At 41.5% G+C, this 22,325-nt stretch overlaps 1 protein-coding gene across 5 annotated transcripts in view; it reads right to left on the bottom strand.

Moving 5' to 3' along the window:
* CFAP47 (cilia and flagella associated protein 47) overlaps positions 1-22,325 on the bottom strand; it is a 262,759-nt gene that overhangs the window by 142,137 nt on the left and 98,297 nt on the right. For all 5 annotated transcript variants that reach the window (XM_029046522.2, XM_016227348.3, XM_029046519.2 and 2 more), the window contains exons 36-43: positions 20,917-21,051; positions 19,005-19,117; positions 17,373-17,523; positions 15,036-15,124; positions 10,513-10,599; positions 7,055-7,125; positions 5,864-6,009; positions 691-799 (exon numbers count right to left, since the gene is read on the bottom strand). In XM_029046522.2, coding sequence (XP_028902355.1) covers positions 691-799; positions 5,864-6,009; positions 7,055-7,125; positions 10,513-10,599; positions 15,036-15,124; positions 17,373-17,523; positions 19,005-19,117; positions 20,917-21,051 — 901 coding nt within the window. The remainder of the gene's footprint in view (positions 1-690; positions 800-5,863; positions 6,010-7,054; positions 7,126-10,512; positions 10,600-15,035; positions 15,125-17,372; positions 17,524-19,004; positions 19,118-20,916; positions 21,052-22,325) is intronic.

Raw genomic sequence — 22,325 nt, 5'->3', positions numbered from 1 at the left:
AGCTCTGTGTGGGACCTGATTATCTTATACCTACCCCAGTGCTTGACACATAGTTGGTGCTTAATCAATACCATAATTACTATTATTATTATTATTATTAAGGGTGTAAAATGGTTCAATTGGTATTACCCCTATTTTACAGAGCCACAGAAAGTTCTTCAAAACTGGTGTTACAATACTTTCCTCTTGATGAGTTTCATCAATAACTCTTGAACTAGTTGTACAGGAGGATATGAAGATGATAATGAATTACTGTGCAGAAATGATTACTGTGCTATGGCCTAAGAAAAAGATGGATGTAGACCAAAGTTATGTCCTTGGAAATCCTTACACACCGAGAGAGAGAGAGAGAAAGAGACACACAAACATAGAAAGAAAGCGAGGAGAGGGAAAAAATGGAGGAAGAGAGTGAGGTGGGGAGGAGAAGAGGTAGCGAGGAAGAGAGAAAGTGTGAGAGCTATTTCCAAATAGATAAAAATTATAAAAGAAATATATAACTTGTAAAGAAATAACTACATGCACTCTAATTCAACACCCAGCAGTGAAGTTGATAACATCCACTCTGCTTTCCTAGTGCATTATTATGAAATCGTAATCCATTCCTTCTACATCCTGTTCTAACAATATAATCTCATGACTTTTAAGAAGAGGATTTCTTCTTTTGAATACTATCTCCGCTATTAACTTTACCTGCAGCATTATTGATGATTTGCAGGACATTTGGGCTGTCCATGGTAAGGAAGTGTGAAGCCAGAGGAATGGTGCTCGTTCCCTCAACCATGCATAAAAATTCTCCAATCTGAAAAACAAGATTGTGTGCCTTTTAGCTTCAGGTATTGTGGATGAAAGATCTTTAAAGCAGCTTTGCCTAGTGGAAAGCGCATGGGTCTGGGAATCAGGGGAGCCTGGTTCAATCCCAGCTCTGCCACCTGTCTGCTGTGTGACTTTGGGCAAGCCACTTCGCTTCTCTGTGCCTCAGTTCCCTCATCTGTAAAACGAGGATTAAGACTGTGAGCTCCATGTGGGACAGGGACTGTGTCCACCCTGATCACCTTGTATCTACCCCAGTGCTTGGTACATAGTAAGTGCTTAACAAATACCACATTTAGCATTATTATTAACTACTTACCCTTTCCTAAAAGCTATGTCTTAGCACTGAGTGCTATTTTCAAGGGAAAAATCACTTGCCTTGCCCGGAGGGAGCTAGCTTACTGCGGTGGTCCTGAAGCCAACTTGCTCTATCGGGTATTCCCACACCTCCTGCGCTTGCCAGGGGACTAGTTTTCCACTAGTTGACTAGCCCCTTTCGGGATCAGGGATTGCAGAAGCAGAGGAGGTGGACAACCGCCAACCAACTGACAATAGGCCAAAATGTAACACAACTTCCTACTCCAAATATCTTCGTCATCAATCAACCGAGCACCTGCTCTGTGCACAGCACTGTACTAGGCGCTTGGGAGAGTACAACAGAGTTGGCAGACATGTTCCCTACCCACAGAACCTGCTGCGATATAAACTATATATAATGATGTTCTATACCAATAATCGCTTTAAGCATTAAAGCTAGACTTGCAGAAGAAAAAAATAGCACCTTTATGTGTTATGGTCCACCATCTATTCAACCCCACTGCAGAAAAGTACGGTTTGTGCTCTGAATAATAATGCATTGTGCAACTATAATGAGATTGAATTTCATAATACCTAAATATATATTGGAAAGCCTATCTTTTGATTTTGAAATTCATGGCCTAATGGTTCCCCAGTGTTATATTGTAACGCAACAGAAGGGGATTATATCTTTCATATGCTCTGTACAAAATCAAAAATCACTGTTATTAGTCACTTATTTGGATTGTATCTGAATAAAACTTTCTAAATACCAAACAACTCTCACATCCATATGTAACTTTAAATCAATCATATTTATTGAGCGCTTACTGTGTGCAAAGCACTTAGCAGAGTATAATATAACAGAATCGTGGGCATGTTTTGCGTCCACAAGAAGCATGCTGACTACAGGTATTAAGGCTGTCATCAATTACGTGGAATTCAGTCCTTCAACATATTGTAGGAAAAAGATTCAGGTTTAGCTTTCAGAATAAAGGCTTTTTGATAGATTATACACAACCTCTTACTTCACAAAGAGGATAAAGATCAATTCCTAGCCCAGGAAATATATACCCTTCTTGATTTGATCTTAATTAACAGGGAAGAAATAGTGGAGCACCTAGAGGGGAGAAAAGGCATCTTGGCTTGAGTTGTCATAAAATATTCTAAGGAAGGAAGAAAAGAAGCCAAAAAGAATAAAGAAAATGAAAATTAAGAAAGCAAATTTCAATAGGCTTAGGGTGCTAGAAACAAAACCGAGAATTTTCTCATGGGAATGTCAACTTAACTTGAGACTGGAATCTCTTTAAATACAATATTTTCCCTCTTCCACATTTCAGAATATTTCCATGAGATTCCCCAAATCATTTTCAACTATTGCTGAAAATATTACCCCAAGAGCCAGTTTCTGAAATATGTAATTTAAATCTATATTTGCAAATATTCTTATGTTTCTCTCCTCCTTTAGAATGGAAGTTCCTCGAGGACAAGAACTTCATAATTTGGTGCTTCCCAAGCTCTTGGTACAAAGTAGCGCACTGAGTGCTCAATACATGTTACCAGTACTATTATCAACACAAATAAAAAAAAAAAGATATACACTAGAGAAACATCTTCAAATTCAAATTTTTTATGGAAGTTAGCTGAATAAGCAATAGAGGGGAGAAAACAAATCAGGCAAAGACTTAAAAAAATATTTTTCAATTTGGTTCAAATTTCTATTATTCCATGTGTCCCTAATTTCCCTTTTATTTGGGGTCATGACCCTCTAATCTCCCCCATAAGTACAAAAACTATCATGTTTAACAGCTTGTATTTATGAGAGCTAATAAAAGCAAGATTATTACAATTTTATGGCATTTTTATTTCTTTTTCTAAAGCTAAAACCATTATTTACTGAATGAAGAAATTTCTGAGGCCAATCTCATCTGCCTTCCTCAAATTAATGACACCCTGAGGAGTCAATATGAACAGAATAGAATATTTCTGCAAAACTTTTTCCCAGTTATTCTGTTTAATACTCTCCCCCTCAATATGACCCAGTACCATTGAAATCTTAGTTATTAAAATTTCATTCACTTATAATGTGGTCTTCTGAAAGAACACTCTTCTCTCAATTCAGGCCACTTCAGCCTGTTTGAAAAACTCAACGACCGCTAGGAAATTAATCTTGATTTACAAAACTAATGTGATGACATCAAAATGGAATACACATTGACAGTCCATCCTAGTATGAGGGAAATGAAGAAATTACTTAGCAGAAAGCTCTATCAAACTTTTGCTATCCAAACCAACTATGTAACAAACTGAATCAGCCAAGATAGACCAATATCAATCAATGGTATTTATCGAGTGCCTGCTCTGTGCAAAAAATTGTACTAAACACATTAGGAGAATTCCGTAGAGTTGGTAGATATGATACCTGCCCTCACTTTAGTGGATATAGGAATTGTACAATAGTAATATAATATATATTATGTTCCCTGTCCATGAGGAGATTACAGCCTAGAGGAGACATGCGTGTATATATGTGTGAGTGTACATACACACACATATAGAGAGAGCCCCTCTATGTTCCACATATTTTTATATATAAGGAACAACAGTGCTTCCAGGTGACATCTCAAGGGAGGACAAGGTGGCTACCCTAAAAATACAGGACTATTTAGTTTGGAGAATATCACATGCCACAGGATATTATTCCCCCACATATCTATAATGTGAATATCCCCATTGGTGACTCCCCTTCTGCACTGCGGTTGCACGTGGATCCGCTCCCTTTGTTCACCCCTCTCTCAGCCCCACAGCACTTACGTACCAAGCCAAAATTTATTTATATTAATGTTTGTCTCCCCCCTTGACTGTGAGCTCATTGTGGGCAGGGAATGTGGCTACCAACTCTGTTAAAATGTTATTCTAGACCGTGAGCCTGTTGTTGGGTTGGAATTGTCTCTGTCCGTTGCGGAATTGTACTTTCCAAACGCTTAGTACAGTGCTCTGCACAGATAAGCACTCAATAAATATGACTGAATGAATGAATATTGTACTCTCCCAAGCACTTAATACCTTCCTTCTGGACATCCAGGCCCTCCTGTTCTCCCTCTTCCTTAGGCTGTGAACTCCATAAAGGACAGGAACTCTGTCTGACATAATTATACTGTACCTACCCCAGGTGCTTAAAACAGTGCTTGGCACATAGTATTATCATCATCAGTGGTATTTATTGAGTGCTTACTGTGTGCAGAGAACTCGGGAGGGTACGATACGACAGAGTTGGTAGAAATATCCCCTTCCCACAACGAGCTTACAGTCTAGAGGGGGAGGTAGGCATGAATATAAGTAATTTACAATATATCATGTGCGTAGGTGCTGTGGGGTTGAGGGTGGGCCCAGAGGTCAGAGATCCGAGTAAATAGACGACGCAGAATGGACAGGAAGCTGGGAAAGAGGGGCTTAATCACAGATGTGCTTAACAAACACCATCATCACTATTCGCAGGATTACTTTGAAAGAACATGACCTCTTCTAGACCACTGAAATTCCAAAAGAGCTAAACATACCCCCAGGAGCACCCTCTTTTTAAGCAACTTCTGACTCATTATCCTAGGATGTTTCTATTTCCACTCTTGTCCAATAGAGAGCTCTCTATCACCAACAAGAGAGAAAGTGAATCAGGCCAGACCATAAATGGCAGGGTTGAACCATCTGAATGGGGGAGCCCACTAAAGGGACGTGCGGCAGAGCCGGGATTGGAACCCACATCCCACTTCCAGGTCCGGGGTCTTTCCACTAGGCTGCACTGCTTCTCGGGAGTAGCTAATGCTATTCCTAGAACATAGGCTCAAGACAAAATACAGGCACCGAAAGAAGGTCCCCCATAATTCAGCCAGTTAAATGTATCTACTGAGCACTTACTGTGTGCAGAGCACTCTACTAAGCACTTAGGAGAGTACGATATACCAGGAAATGGGCACATCCTCTGATCACAATGAGCTCATAGTCTAGAGGCGGAGATGGACGGTAATAGAAATACATGACAGATATAGACATAAGAGCTGGGAGGGGGGATGAATAAAGGAAGCAAGTCAGGGTGACACAGAAGGGAGTGGGAGAAGAAGAAAGGAAGGATTAGTCGGGAAAGTCCTCTTGGCGGAGATGTGCTTTCAGTAAGGCTTTAAAGTGGGGGAGAGTCATCGTCTGTAGGAAATAAGAAGGGAGGGTGATCCAGGCCAGAGGCGGGGTGAAGGCAAAAGGTTGGTAGTGAGACAGAAGAGACTGAGGTGCAGTGAAAAGGTCAGTATTAGAAGAGCGGAGTGAGCGGGCTGGGTTGTTGTAGGAGAGGAGCGATGTGAGGTAGGAGGGGGGCAAGGTGGTTGACTGCTTCAAAGCCAAAAGAGTAGGGAATTCCACCTACTCGGGAATAGCTCATCCTGAGGCCAAATTTGGGAATCGGGGCGGAGGTTGCTTATTTCAGCTTGCAGGGCAGGGAACATGTCTACCAAACTCTGTTGCAATGCAGTCTCTTGAGCGCTTGGTACAGTGCTCTGCACACAGTAAGCACTCAATGAATACCACCGATTGATTGATCCAGAGACTACGATGGAAGGCAAAGGGATCTAGGCATTGGGATTGGAGGCCCAAAAGATTGCTGGTCGGATACAGTGGCCGCTGGTACTTAGTTTTTGGCTGGTAATTTCATTCTATTCAAATAACACGGCATCAAAGAGAGAAACCAAAGACTGTATTCTCTTCTTACCTCTTTGTTGCTCAGAATGATGCCACAATAGCGCTTTTGTAGATCAAAAGGAAGAAAGTAAATATCTAGCACTGAAGAACTTTCGGCTTCCAGGAACAGTGATTTCACTGGGCAGAAGAACTCTTTTAGGAAACCAGATTGATTTGCTGCCAAAACATGATTTAGAGTTTGTGTGTATACAGTATCTTAAAGCTGGTAAAGATGAAGTAGCTGTTCCAACTAGAGATTAAACTTTTTAGATTACAAGAAAGCTGCACACTACAGAAAAAGAGTTGTGTCGCTAAATTTGAGTTTTCGAATTCATTCTTTTTGCATTTCTAAGCCTGATGAATGAACACACCACATTTTGAACAGCTTCAAAAGTGAAAAAATGTAAAAAGGAAATTCCCGATAGTGATGGTTTTTCTTCTGGATCTCTGAAAACATAATTTAATGTGCTCGATACCTATGTAAATGAAACTTAATAGAGACCAAAACGTGGCCTGATGGAAAGCAGACGGTATTGGGAGACAGAAGACCTGGGTCCTAGAGCCAGCTCCATCACTTGTCTGCTGTGTGACCTTGGATCAGTCCCCTGACTGCTCTGGACCCCAGTTTCTCAGCTTGGACTGTGAGACTTGTGGGGGACAGGGACTGTGTCTGATCGGAGGATCAATCCCCGAGCTTGACAGGTAATAAGTGCATGATAAATAGCATTATTCTTAACATCAATACTATTACCATTGTTACTGATAAACATAAAGCAAATCACTTTTAATGTGTTTCTCTACTTGAAATGTACTTCCAGATATTATTAATTACACTAAGCTGGTTTACAGTACAGAGAGAAGGCTCTGACCAAGGGAAGGTCGTTGTGTCTGTTTACTGTTGTCCTGTACTGTACCAAATGCTCAGTACAGTGTTCTGCACCCAGTAAGCGCTCAATAAACTCAACTGACTGACAAGGGGTGGAGGTAAGGCTCAATCCATTCCAACTCCAACTTGCTTCCTGCCACCATATTCTCTGCTTCTAGGACCCACTACCCGTTCTAGGCAACAAGACGTGTTTGGGGAAAAAAAAATGATCTGAATGAAAGGATTTCAAAGAAGTACTTTCAATCCATTAAAGTAGTTAATATTTTACATTAAAAGTCTGACCCATAGATTTGGGCTTAAGAAACTCATCGATACATTTTCATTAATGATACTTACATGTTTGGGGGAAGGTGTCTTGGTTATGGGATCCATATTCATGTCTAGTAGTATTTAGAATGGTTTCATAACTGCAAAACAAGAGTGGGGGTGGGGGTTCCAAATTAGCAAAGGAGCGTGCTCTAGAAGTAACCATCAGTTCATTACTGCATCTGTACGGAAAGCCTCTTGGAGAACCTGAAATTTCAGAAAGGTTTTGAAGACGGAGAGACCTGGGCTCACCATCGTCAATGCTATTTATTAGGTGCTTAGTATTCATTCATTCATTAGTATTTATTGAGCGCTTACTATGTGCAGAGCACTGTACTCAGCACTTGGGAGAGTCCAATCTTGAGTGGGCAGACACATTTCCTGCCCTCGGGGATCTGGGGAATCTGAAGCGGGAAGGGAGCTCCAGGACAGAGGAAGCATGACAGTTGGAAGAAGGTGGGAGAGGCGGGAACGTGGTTCATTGAGAAGGTGATCTGGGTAGTAATAGAAAGAATATGTATAATACAACAATATACTTCACTCCCAGCTCTCATATTCTCTCTATTCCTACCAAGATAGATATATATATACACGCATATGTAGATATACACATACCTATATATGCATACAGAATAATACTGAGGATGGTATTTGGTAAGCACTTACTATGTGCCAAGCCCTGTCCTAAGTGCTGGGGTAGATACAAGGTAATGAGGTTGTCCCACATGGGGCTCACAGACTTAATCTCCATTTTACAGATGAGGGAACTGAGGCACAGAGAAGTGAAGTGACTTGCCCAAAGTCACACAGCTGATAAGTGGCAGGGCAGGAATTAAAACCCACGACCTCAGACTCCCAAGCCTGGGTTCTTTCTACTAAGCCACACCACCCTGCTTCATTGAGCTCTGCTTCTAATACGAAACTTGGATATCACGCAAGGAAATTCCATTTGGAAGCATCGGAAAGGTACGCTGAGCTTTCCGAGGATGCTGAGATTAGACTGTACACATGGGAGACCTTGTATACTGTATCTTATCTGGACCTTGGCCCAGCGATTGCAAGACTAATGACTGATAAAATAATGTGTTTTAGCACAGTAAAAACACGCACTTTATCATCACCATCAATGGTATTTACTGAGTGTTTACTGCGAATGACTACCACAATGAAAGTATACACTTCATCCTCATCAATTCTATTTATTGAGAGCACACGGTGTGCAGAGCACTGTACTAAGCTCTTGGGAGCGTAGAATACAAGAGAAGTGGGAGACACGTTCTCAGCCCACATTTTATTTTCTATCATTGATACAATATTATTGTTGAATCAGTGTGGCCTAGTGGAAAAAGCACTGGCCTGGGAGTCAGAGGACCTGGGTTCTAATCCAGACTCGGCCACATCTCTGCTGTGTGACCTTAGGCGAGTCACTTAACTTCTCTGGGCCTCAGTTACCTCATCTGTAAAATGGAGATTAAATCCTGTTCTCTCCTATTTTGACTGTGAACCCCGTGGGGGACAGGGACCACGTCCACGTCCACGTCCAACCAGATGAACTTGTACCTAGCTGAGCGCTTAGAAGAGTGCTCGGCACATAAAAGTAATGATAATCTTGGTATTTGTTAAGCGCTTACTATGTGCAGAGCACTGTTCTAAGCGCTGGGGTAGATACAGGGTAATCAGGTTGTCCCACGTGAGGCTCACAGTCTTAATCCCTGTATTACAGATGAGGGAACTGAGGCACAGAGAAGTGAAGTGACTTGCCCACAGTCACACAGTTGACAAGTGGCGGAGCTGGGATTCGGACCCATGACCTCTGACTCCTAAGCCTGGGCTCTTGAATGCTTAACAAGTACCATGATAATCATTACTACCACTATTATTATACACATTTTTAAATTTCTGGTGGGCTCTCTACTGTATGATCTTTGCCTGTCAGGACTCCTCTCTACATATTCATCTTCATGGGGCAAATCCATAGGAATACAACCAGCATGAATGTCAGGCTCAACAGAATGGAAGAAAAGGCTTCGTTCTGTCCATGGGTAATTGGAATGAAAAAAAAAAATCACATATCTTCCCTTCAGCAAGTCTATTAACATATACCTAAAATAAAAATGATCTCATGACAGCTATTAGAATATTTCCGCCCGACAAACCCACGGGGAAAAGAAAGACACGTAGTCGAATATGGAGAGTTCATTCTAGAACCATTCTGGAAACTCAAGTGGAACAAATAAATTAACTCCTCCTGGAATTATAGTTAAAAATATGCACGCTAAAAAAGAAAGGCTGAACAGAATTCATATTTTTCCCCTAAAATGGCAGATGAAAATCAGAAACCTGATGGTTATCTGAACTGATTCAACCTGTTGGTGAGGTAAAATCAACATGGGCACCTAAAGCATTGATTGGAGGTTAAAAATCATTATGCCTTTGGTTTAAAAGAGCAATATTTCGCATTACGCTAATTACAGCATAGCTAAACTACTGCAGTGCTGTTGAGGGAAATCTTGGTTCACACAGGAGCTACTTACTTCATCAATAAACTTAGCAAGATAAGAAGCAAGGGACTGAATTATTTATTAGGGGAAAAAGAGAATTCAGGAAAACTGTTTATTGATGCATTCACGAGCAACAAGTAAAGAACTAAAGCAAAAATTATTTGAAATCTATTCTGGAGGATGTTGTCTGGGCTACCAACTCAAAACCCAAGGTACTGATTCATGAAAGCCTAAAATAATATTTCAAAATTAGCAGGGTCCATCTTATCACAAACTGAATCTCCCAACAGAGTTTTAATTACACAAAGCGAGTCTGCAATCGAACGACTGACAAGGCAATTGTATACTGAGTTCATGGTGAAAGTTTAATTTCCTTGTTTCCGAATATATTGACTCTCCTCTGATTCAGTGCTTTATCACAGCTTATATAGCTAATATAGAGCTACCCAAAATGGAAATGGAAATGGGTCAAAGTCATTCAACTGTGCTTAGCAGCAGCGGCATGGGAAAGAGTCAAGAGCGGATGATCAAGTTATCAAAACGTTGCAAAGACGTCGGCAAAGACTCACGATTTTACGGCACGGAAGAAGAAGAAGTAAACCGCTTCCGTATCTTCACCAAGAAAACTCTACGGATACACATACCGGAACGACTTTATGACAGAGGATGGGACCTTCTGAAGAGGGGGTGGTCCATGGAGTCGCTACGGGTCGACTCATATAAACATATGACATAAACATATAAAGTCATTCTCGCTTTATCTATATACAAATTAATACCTGCAGACTGTACGTGCCTTTTTGGCAGGAATAGTGTCTCTAAATAGTCTATTTAGACCTTTAATACTCAGCTCTGCACACGGTAAATGCTCAGTAAATACCACTGACTGATTATCCCAACCTTGGAATAATTTGCCTGGGTGAAAAATGTCACAGAAGTACATTATATTCTCCCATAATCAATAACTTTGAAAGGAAAATAGTTTACCTGGTTTGAGTGTCTTGATTTAATTGACTGACTTCAGTTAAATGGGATGGCTTAGATAAAAAGGTGGAAGATTCCACCAAAAGTACTCTGAAAGAAATACAACAAACGTTAAAATGCTAGAATTTTCTACTGTTTTTAAAAAATACCTTATAGATATTAATGATCACCACAGTTATTAGCCTCTTCATCTATAAAAGAATTTTAGAAATATCATTTTCTAAAGGTTAAATTATATGAAGGAAAATGATCTCATTTCACCACGTTCCCTGGTGTAGTCTTTAAAAATAGAGGAAAAAATATCTCAGACCTGTGGGAAAGTTGAATATCTAAAGTGTCTTTAGGAGGTAATTATCTCTCTTGGATTTTTTTAGGGAAAACCTAATTCAGCTCAGGCAGAAACCCCTACTAAAAGCTTTACAAAAAAATGCTATTTGTTAAGTGCATACTATGTGCCAGGCACTCTACTAAGCACTGGAGTAGATACAAGTTGTCAGGTTGGACACAGTCCCTGTCCCACATTCAGACTGTTCCAACGGTCTTAATCCCCATTCTACAGATGAGGGAACTGAGGCCCAGAGAAGTGAAGTGACTTCCCCAAGGTCACACAGCAGGCAAGTGGCAGAGCTGGGACCAGAACCCGACTCCCAGGCCTGTGTTGTATCGACAAGGCCCCGCTGCTTCTCTTATAGGGAAGCTATGTTGAATTTCCATACCACACCTCCAGACGACACACTTGTACAAGTGAGTTTGGCAAACTGTAGGTCCCAACGCTCTCCACGACGGAACAGCCGCCTATGTCACCTTCACCCACTTCCTTAGAAGCAGCCTGCCTCGAGGAGTCCGAGGCCCTGGGATCTAATTCCGACTCCGCCTTCTGGCTGGTGTGAGACCTTGGGGAAGTCAGTTAACTTCTCTAGGCCTCAGTTTCATTACCTGTAAAATGGGGATTGAGTATCTGTTCTCCTTCCCTTGTAGGCTGTGAGCCCCATCTGGGACAGGGAATGTCAGGACTGATTATCGTGTTTCTCCCCTAGTGCTTAGTACAGTATCTGGACACATCCATCCATCTGGACACATCCATCAATCAATGGTATTGATTCTATTTATTCGCTATTGTTTTAAAGAGATGTTCTTCCCCTTGATTCTATTTATTGCCATTGTTCTTGTCTGTCCGTCTCCCCCCGATTAGACCGTAAGCCCGTCAAAGGGCAGGGACTGTCTCTGTTACCGATTTGTACATTCCAAGCGCTTAGTACAGTGCTCTGCACATAGTAAGTGCTCAATAAATACTATTGAATGAATGAATGGTATTTTAGCCCATTGTGGGCTCCGATTCTCTCTCTTTATTGCTCTATTGTACTTTCCAAGCGCTAAGTAGAGTGCTCTGCACACGGTAAGCGCTCAATAGATATGACAATGAATGAATCAAGTGAACACTTACTGTGTGCAGAGTACCGTACTAAGCGCTTGGGAGAGTACAATATAACAGACACGTTTCCTGCTCACAGTGAGCTTACAGACTAGAGGGAACACATGTTCATTGAGCGCTTACTCTTTAGGAAAAGAACAGCTGTCCATTTATAGAGCAAAGTTAATGGTAACAAAATGATGTCCAAAATTCAGGCTTTCATCAGAATTAGCTAAATATGCTCTCCTGGTGTTTCAAAATCCTAACGTTCCAAAAGCCACTGGCTAAATCTCCGACTCACTCCCTGGTTTTGCAGATGCGGGCCCAGCGTGAAACATTAAACATCCTAATAGGCTGATAACACAGTAGTTCGTACACGTCTATGGATATGACCAGCAACCACTTCTCATTATCAGCAAAATTCTACGCTAAATAGATCTGAATAAGACCAAGGCCATGAAGCAGGCCCGGTCCAATATAAACCCTACACAAAACTAATTATCCAATGTTTGACAAGATTGCCTTGAGACAGAGACTGTGTCCAACCCGATTTGCTGGTATAATACTACACTTCTGGCATTTGTTCGGCACTTACTATGATGACGATGATGGTATTTGTTGAACGTTCACGATGTGCCAAACACCGTTCTAAGCGCTGGGGTAGATAGAAGGTAATCACGGCAGACACAGTCCCTGTCCCTCATGGGGCTCACTGTCTTAATCCCCATTTTTACAGATGAGGTAACTGAGGCACAGAGAAGTTAAGGGACCTGCCCAAGGTCATTCAGACATGTAGTGGAACAGGGATTAGAACCAACGACTTCTGTCTTTCAGGCCCGTGCTCTTTTCATTAGGCCACACGGCTTCGCGTGCAATCACCCCAGTGCTTAGTGCTGTGCCTGGCACACAGTAAGCGCTTACCAAGTATCACAATTTTTGATAAGCGGTAATACAGGGGGGAAAAAAAGAGAATGAAATGCTTTCAGGAATCCAGAAATCCCAATTCAATCTCTCCTACCTTACCTTTCTGGCCTAAAATAATATTCAGAAAAAGATCGGTCACTCACGTAAACACTTCTAGTAAAATGCAGAATTCTGTGTTTGGATCTACATGATGACGTTCTTTCAGTAATAAACACTAGAGATCTGAAAGTTTAGTAACTCCAAGGAGTTATGTCTTAAGCAAGACTTCCGGGGTCCCCTTCAGGAACAATCCCAGAAAGCGACGTTGATCTTCTCTTCAGTCTGCTTTTTCCTCTCGGAGCTGTGACTGTTTTGGCCATTTCAGCTGATTCCCTTCAGCTGTTTATAAAACCATCTCAGAGATTAACTTAACATGGTCAGGCCTTTCCTAGGTCTTCACGCTCAGCTTCAATCCTTGAAAGGGGCAATAATTCTCTTGGGTAATGGGAAGCAGAAAATCACAAGCAACAGATTGACCAAAAAGCGCAAAGGAAATCGGAATCGGTTGAGAACACGTGCCCTTCCCATTTGCCGTTCATTTCACTTTGCTGTCCGTGGCAGAAACTGATAAAGTACTAGGACTTCGGTGGATAACAGAAGTGTCAACGTGGCAGATGGTGAAGTAATTAGCCTGGGAGATGACTTCCACATCTCGGCTCCGTATATTTTTATACAGAGATCGTTTCTGAAGCCGGGGAAAGGGGGTATGTGTGATTCACATCTTCGTCATTATAAATGGATAAATGAACCAGAGGGAGCAGCCACCACTGAACAACTCTTCTTTCTAAATGTGTCATCTTTCCTGGGTCCTGTTATCTTTCAGGTCCTCTTCCGATGTTCAGATTTGGAATTCCCGCTAAGCTGGAGGAAGAGCGAGGTCAGGTTTGGCAGCAGCAGACAGGTCCCTTGCAGTTTGGTAGATGTTGAGAGAGTGATCAGGGAGGGATCAATATTTCCCCCCAATCTTCCCCGTAGCTCGAGAGTGAAGGGCTGGGATCGTGTGAAACCCACCTAACAACTTATCAAAACACTTGTTCCCTCCTTTCTTCCCTCCCTAACAGCCAGCTTCAACTGTTTGCTCTCCAAAGGCTTCGTCCCCACTGCTTCCAAACATGCCCTTGTCTCCCCTAAGCTAAAAAAACTCTCCCTTGACCCCATGGCTCCCTCCTACCCATTGCCCCATCTCCCTCCTACCATTCCCATTTTACAGATGAAGTAACTGAAGCACAGAGGAGTTAAGTGGCTTGCCCAAGGTCACACAGCAGACAAGTGGCAGAGCCCGGATTAGAATCCATGACCTTCTGACTCCCAAGCCCGGGCTCTTTCCACTGAGACACGCTGCTACCGAACTCTCCCGAGGGCTTAGTACAGTAAGCCTTCAATAAAAAACACTGATTTATTTCTAAAAACATATACTCATTAGCGCTTGAATTTATCTACCAATCAGTGGTATCTACTGAACACTTACCTTTGGCAGAGCACTGTACTAAGCACTTGGGAGATTATAATACAACTGAGAGGGTAGACCTGTTCCCCGAACACAACAAGCAAGTCAAGTAGACATTTTACAGTCTGTAAATAGATTTGAATCTGCTCTCTCAACTGTCAAAGGCTAAATTCATATTAGGAAATTTTCCTTTAATTTTAACCTCCCAACACACATGCCTCTCATGAGAAACATATAAACTTATATAATTTACATACATATATTTAGCATGACATTAGGTCACCCATCATATGACGGTAAGCCCTAGTCAAAAGTTATTTTCCATTTTACATGACTATTTCAGTTGTGTCATTTAATCAGCAGGATTAAATCAAATTAACAAATCTTTTAACCTGATTTGTTAATCTTGTGAAGTGTGCTGGACCCAGGCCAAAGAAAAGATGCAGAAAGGGTCACGAACACAATTTCATCAAACCCACAATGCCATTGCCCACATTAAAATGTACTTCAATTACAGCTGATTTATCCTTTTGGTTTTCATATTATAATCTTGTAACAGTTTCACGGAGTAAATAAGATCTTCAATTTTGAACTAAAATTTGCAGCCGGAGGGGTTGGGGGTGGAGGTTTGTACAGATGGAAATTTGTGTAAGTCCATTCATACTGGAAATATATGAAATGAAATGGTTTTAACAAATTACCTACCGGAATTCCCCACCAGTTTTGAAAGGATTTTTAATGTCCACATTAATTTCTTTCAGTTCATAACATGGTGATTTGCACTTCACTATCTCCTAAAAGAAAAATGGTGACACCAAAAAGAGGCATTATTTTTTTTCCAAAGGGCATCTCGAGTTTCCCAAAGTGTCAAAAATATCCATAAATATTGTATGATTAAAAGGACATTATGCATTACATGTGGACAAGTATACACAGTGCTGATAACTGAGATAGAGAAATAAAATACCCCAAATTTGGCAAATTCGGAAAAAGCTTTTTATTGCTTTCTTTGTAACTTCTGCACTGGCCTACTCCCAAGCACTCAGTACAATATGCTGCACCCAGTAAGCGCTCAATAAATACAACTGACTGATTGTCACAGATTAGCATTTTTGAAATTAATGCACCATCCATACTATAGAATACATTAACTGGGGTTATTTTCTCCAGTAACATGTTAAACGCAAGATTGTGGCTATAAGCAGAAAATGAAGATATTCTTAGCCTGACTGGAAACTCTTTTGGAGACTTCAAAACCATCACATCATTAGGTCATCTGAGTCACCCATGCGCTATCCAAAGCCTGCAAAATGTCGGTCTGAAGAACTTATAATACATTTGCCTCACAACTTAATCACTCATTCCAAATCAGTACCTCTATAATGTCTCTCTACCTCTCCATAAACTCAGACTGGCATCTAATTGCCTCCACATTGTGGAGCTTGTAAAAATTGTCATGACAACGGAATGAAACCTGTTGATTGAATTTTGTCCGTTTACTTATTTTGGGCCCCTTTGACTATATCACTATCTTAAGCTTGGGAAAACAAAGAAGAGATAGATCTCAAGAGACAGTGAAAAAGGTAGATTTATTCATTCATTCAATTGCATTGAATGAGCGCTTACTGTGTGCAAAGCATTGTACTAAGCGTTTGGGAGAGTACAAGCTCACAGTCTAGAGGGGGAGACAGAGATTAATAGAAATAAATAATAGATATAGACAGAGAGATCTATATACATCTGTGCTGTGGGGATGGGAGGGAGGATAAATGAGCGATTATGGGCGGCGCAAAAGGGCGTGGGAGAAGAGACGAGGAGGGCTCAGTCAGGGAAGGCTTCCTGGAGGAGATATGCCTTCAAAAAGGAGTTTGAAAACAACCAGAATTGAGATATTTAATTACTTCTGGTTTACATTTATCCATACTAAGGCTTTAGTAAATGCTCAATAAATATGACTGAAAGAATGAATGAATTATTTTTTATATTTCCCTTTTTCCTCAGAAGTTCCTCACCAATCCCATAGTAGTCTGCTGTAACTGTTCAGTACAGTTTCTTCAGATCATTGTGCTATAAAGGTCTCCTATTTACAGCTTGCTCGAAAGTATAAGCTCTTTATGGGCAGGGAATATGTCTGTTTTATAGTCATATTGTATTCTCCCAAGTGCTTAGTGCAGTGCTCTGCACACAGTAAGTGCTCAAATGTGTCTGAGAACCCATTTGAGCACAAGCTCTACCTTCAAGCACTGACATTTTGTGGCTAGTGTCATTCACTCCTTTTTTCAGTTCTATTTATTGAGCGCTTACTGTTGCAGAACACTGTGGTAAGTGCTTGGGAGAGTACCTACAATAAATAGACACATTCCCTGCCCACACTGAGTTTACAGTCGGGGGTTGGGGGGGTAGGGGAACAATATATATAAATAACAGATATGTACCTAAGTGCTGTGGGGCTGGGAGGGACGATGAATAAAGGGAGAAAGGGAGAGGGAGCGGGTGAAGAGGAAAGGGGGGGGGGGGCGTAGTCAGGCAAGGCCTTCTGGAGGAGATGTGCCTTCAATAAGGCTTTGAAGGGGAGAGAGTAATTGTCTATCGGATTTGAGGATGGAGGACATTTCAGGCCAGAGACAGGATGTGGGCGAGGGGTTGGCGGCGAGATGGGCAAGATCGTGGCACAGTAGGAAGGTTAGCATTAAAGGAACAAAGTTGCAGGATGGGTCGTAGTAAGAGAGAAGTAAGGTGAGGTAGGCGGGGGCAAGGTGATGAACTGCTTTAAAGCCAATGGTGAGGAGTTTTTGTTTGATGTGGAGGTGGATGGGCATCCACTGGAGTTTTTTTTGAGGAACGGGGTGACAAAATTGAGAAAAAATGATCCGGGCAGCAGAGTGAAGTATGGATTGGAGTGGGGAGAGTCAATGCTGTGTATTCCTAATGTATTCCTAATGAAATCATGCTGAATTTATTTACCCTTGCCCCTCTGATGAAAATGGGAGTATTTGGGGGAAGGAGATACATACACACAGGCACATAATTCAGTTTACTTACAAGAGGTTCAATACTGAGGACTTCAGTCTTCAGGGAAAAAGTTACTGTAGTTCCCACCATTCCACTACTTGTTTTAGGAACCAACAGTAAAGTGGCTTCTGTTGGTCGTATGAAGCGACTGGTGAATTTCAGATTGATAATTACCTGGCTTCTAATTCATGAAAAAAAATGAAGAGAAACATGACTCATAAAGACTGATTTAGAGCTGCTTTTTATGTTACATGTCACAATATGGTTTTCTTTTACACTGTAGCCACAAGGATTCTCGGGAATGGAGAATTTTTTTTCTCCCAAATATCCATGTATTGAAATAGAAATTTAAGAATGAATAGATCATCTCAGTGACATGGATAAATTCAGAGGACAAAGGGTCAGTCACATTTCCAAAATATTTGCAATTTAAAGGAGTAAAAAAATGACATCTTTACACAACTTTCCCCGCTTTCTAATTCTGGAAACCTCCTCCCCTCTCCCCATCCAATATTCAGTATTTTTGACTTTCGGTAATGAGGAGAGAAGGAATAGAATGCCTCTCCATAAGGCATGCCTAAGGATAGGAAGAGAGCCTGATAAATAATGGTAATATTAACGCTACAGCATTTGGGCTTTAATAGTTTTGAGGCTTGGTTTTTGCTTCTAATAGAGGCGTAGGTTGAGAAATCCTGGAAGACCCAAGGAAAATCCCATTTAACGTTGGTTTCCGGTTTTAAATAGAACCACAGAATGCCTCTCACAGAACCCTCCTACCACCCTGAGAACTTGTTCCACAGTGGGGTTGGATGAACCAATCTCACCAGAGGAATCTCCTCACTAATGTCCAAGTATCCTCAATTGAAACAGGGCAGATCTAAATTAATTCTGAGGAATAACTGTCTAAAAGAATTTTTGTTCAACACTTGAATGGTGTACTGATAAAGGCTGTAGGGTCTCCTTCTTTGAAGGACTTTAAAAACAAAGTAGAATATCATGAGTCAGGGGTGAATGGGGAGTGATACTGGCTAAAGACAAATGGAATAATTCTACGTGTCTAGAATTTCTCAGCTCAATTTCCATTCCTTCCTTTGGGATACAGGATGTTTCCAGTACAAATACAGTTACATGTCAATACAGCTTCATGAGCTGATGGAAAAAGTGCTATTTTCTAATCTCTTCATTCTAACATTTGATTTCCACTGTAACGGTAATTCACAGTCATCCAAGTTACCCAAAATGGATTTAAAAAGTTGGGTTTTAGAGTACTCTAGAATCCTCCCTCTTGTGGATTGTTAACCTAATCCAAAGGCTTGACTCAAAATATTTTTAACACCATAATCCAAAGACTCAAAATTTACATTTAAGGATAGGCAGTTTGAAAATCAAACAATAGCTGTTTTAAATTTTTTAAAAATCAATGAAAAGCATTATGCAAATGTGATTACAGCAATAAAGAACACAAATCAGAGAACTCACACACGTAACAAATCTAACTCCAGTGCCATTGCTGAAGAAATAGAAAATAAAAACATTTTGTAGTCTAAATACTCTGCTTTCCTCAAAATGAAAATTTTTTATTGTGTTCCTAGAGATATCCTCAGGTTATTCTTTTATATGAATGGTGTACGCTAAACTCTGGGGGCAAATGACGACACTTACTTTGGGGCCATCATGACTGTATTCCCTTTAGGCAATGAGAAATCCGCAGAATCGATTCCTACTACTGCAGCGTTATATACTAAACTTTTTGTGCTTGGGTTTTTCAATCGTACCTAGAAATAAAGGAAAAGGATATATTGGTTTTGGGAGAGAAGTGAATTTGGGGGCCAGGCCCTGGACTAAAACTGCCTTCTCTGACTTCTTTGGAAGGAGAGCTAATAATAATCATTATTATATATCACATCACTGAATCCTAGAGTCAACATAATTTAATATATGCACTGATATATATATATATATTACACATGTATGTCTTCTCAGATATGCATGCTGCAAAGATTCATCCTTTTGAAAAAAACTGCCACTAAATTAACTGGCTCGAATATATGTTTTTAAAAAACAACTGTACCTAGATGACTGGGGAGTGGCACTCATTTTGAATTATGCTATGAATTAATAATCCATTTAATGAGGAGTCACCATATACGCTCTACAGGCTCAAGGAATAATTCCCTCATACTTGGTGGTCTGAGTTCTGTAAATGCACGGATTACATATAATGCTGTAGTATTTGCAACAGAGGCGATGGCACCATTCTTGACCACAGAAACACTAGAGACTAAAATCGAAATGGAAATACCGCACTACCGTGCCAAATCTCAAAGATTCCACCAAGGAGGCTGAGGCACGAAATGTGTGATCAGCCAAAAAAAAAAAAAAAACAAAACCCAAAAAACTACTTACAATAGGCCAGTCACTACTGTCACACTGGGGGGGATGGAGGGAGGGAGGGAAGGAAGGGGTGTGTGTGTGTGTGAAAGAGAGACAGACTGAAAAGACTGATACAGGGCTGACAGTCCCCCACCTGGTTTACAATTAAGGGTTAATCCTTTAGGGGCTAATGGGTTTTCCCTTTCAGCGAGCCTATATGTTTTCAACGCCACACTGGAGTGGGCAAATCCTCACGGAGCCTCTCTCCTATAAGGCAGCAGCTCCTTTCCCTTCTTTTCCCTCGCATCTTGCTGTCTGCTGCAGAGTCTCCCCATCATTGACTGGTATGACACACTCCGCAGACAACGACTTCTTCTTCCTCGCGGGATTCCACGTAACTCCCTTCGTTTTGCTTTTACTGGTGTTTGATTATCTACCCCAGTACTATCCCATTTGGAGCTCCTGGTCTAAGGAGGAAACAGAACAGATATTGAATCCCAATTTTTACAGGTGAGGAAACTGAGGCGCAAAGATGTTAAGTGACTTGGGACGGTCACGCATCAGGGAAGTGGCAGAGTTGGGATGAGAATCCAAGACTTCTGAAGCCCAGGACCGTGCTCTTTCCATTATGCCACACTGCCTCTCCATTAAGGAGAAAACTGCCCAAACTCCATCCCCTAAAACCTAGCCTACCATGAGGCACGGGTTTTGAACGTTACAGTTCGACAGCTAATTCTGCAAAACATGGAATGACCATTTTACAGTTCTACAACTCCTACTACACAATTTTAAGATCAAATGTCTTTTCCCTTAACTTGGGCACCGCGACGCAGGGCTCGCTAAATACCACTGGCAACGGACTATGAGAAACTATACTGTACAAATGTTTTTATATTCTTTTTAAACTATGGAATAAAATAAATAATAATAATAATGGTATTTGTTAAGTCGTTACTATGCGTCAAGCGCTATTCTAAACACTGGGGAAGATATGAGCTAATCAGGTTGGACACGGTCCCTGTCCCATATGGGGCTCACAGTTTTAATTCTCATTTTCCACATGGGGGAACCGAGGCCCAGAGAAGTGAAATGACTGGCGCAAGGTCACACAGCAGACAATTGAAGGAGCTAGGATTAGAACTCAAGTCCTTCTGACTCCCAGAACTTGGGCTTTGGATACTTTTAACAATTATATACATACCTGCCTAAAAATGGTGGCATGGAGAGGGCCAGAGAACTCAACAGTCTTCTTGGGCAAATAATGAGGCAGCCTTTCATACATAAAAACGCAGAGCATCAGCATCATGATAGGATTTGGATCGCAGATGTCAGTTGCCTGATAACAAAGAACAGCGAAATAAGCTAGCAGAACATCCCGATAGCCACTTTTCATCTTCACATTTTTACCCTCCTGAGAGGTTGTTCTACACCTTGGCTGTCTGACAGGCCGATGTGCTACAGGCAGGGGCATTAGATAGCAAGGCCCTGCCAGGCGAAGTAAGAACATCACTATCTTTTCCTCACCGAAAGATGGAAAACAGACTGCTCCTTTCATGTTCTCAGCCTGCGGCTTTTCTCGGTCCCATCCCCCCAACCTGAATCCCTCCACGCTCTTAGTTTTTTCTATTCTACCACTACTGCACTTGGATCTATGACCTTTGGGTGCAGCTCCGCAGCGCTTAAGTACGTATCTATAAATTATATATTATCATTTATTCATTCATTGATTCAAATGAATTTAGTGAGGGCTGTGTGCAGAGCACTGTAAGAGCTCCTTATCTTCCCACCCAAACCCTGCTCTCTCCGTGACTTTCTCATCACTGTAGACGGCTCTACCATCCTTCCTGTCCCTTAAGCCCATAACCTTGGCTTGTCTCCTTGACTCCTCTCTCATTCAACCCACATATTCAATCCATCACGAAATCCTGTCGGTCCCAGCTTCACAACATCGCTAAAATCCACCCTTTCCTCTCCATCCAAACTACCACGTTAATCCGATCACTCGTCCTCTTCCGCCTCGATTACCGCATCTGTCTCCTTGCTGACCTCCCAGCCTCCTGACTCTCCCCACTCCAGTCCATATTTCACTCTGTTCCCCTGTATTAAATGTCTGTCTTCCCCTCTAGACTGTAGGCATGCTGTGGGAAGGGAACGTCTGCCAACTCCGCTGTACTGTACTCTCCCAAGCGCTTAACACAGTGCTCCGCACACAGTAAGTCCTCAATAAATAACCACTGCTACTGTCGCCACCAATCTTTTCCACAGACTGCAGCTGTCACCAACTGGGACTGCGAGAATGATGAGGCCCAGACCAAAGCGGAGGTGGGAGAGGGTCAATGTATTCGTGAATGACAGTTCCATGATATGTTATTAAAGGGAAAATGTAAGGGACGTCGGTAGTTTAATGACATCACCCCATCTCTCCAAAGATTGTCACCTCTGCCAATTCCAGTGATTCTGGGGCTCTGGATCATCGGACTGATCCAATTTAGACTTCCTTTACACTCCTGTTTCTAAACTAGAAAACTACCCGCTCACAACAACTGCTTAAAATGTCAGGGGAGTTAGAAGTTTTATGAAGAAAGACAGTCATCATCCTGTCCCTCCAAG

The sequence above is a fragment of the Ornithorhynchus anatinus genome, chromosome 18 (assembly GCF_004115215.2).
Source record: "Ornithorhynchus anatinus isolate Pmale09 chromosome 18, mOrnAna1.pri.v4, whole genome shotgun sequence".
Classification (NCBI taxonomy): Eukaryota; Metazoa; Chordata; class Mammalia; order Monotremata; family Ornithorhynchidae; genus Ornithorhynchus; species Ornithorhynchus anatinus.
Note: the sequence above shows the minus strand (reverse complement) of the source record. Positions and strands in the feature narration are given on the sequence as shown.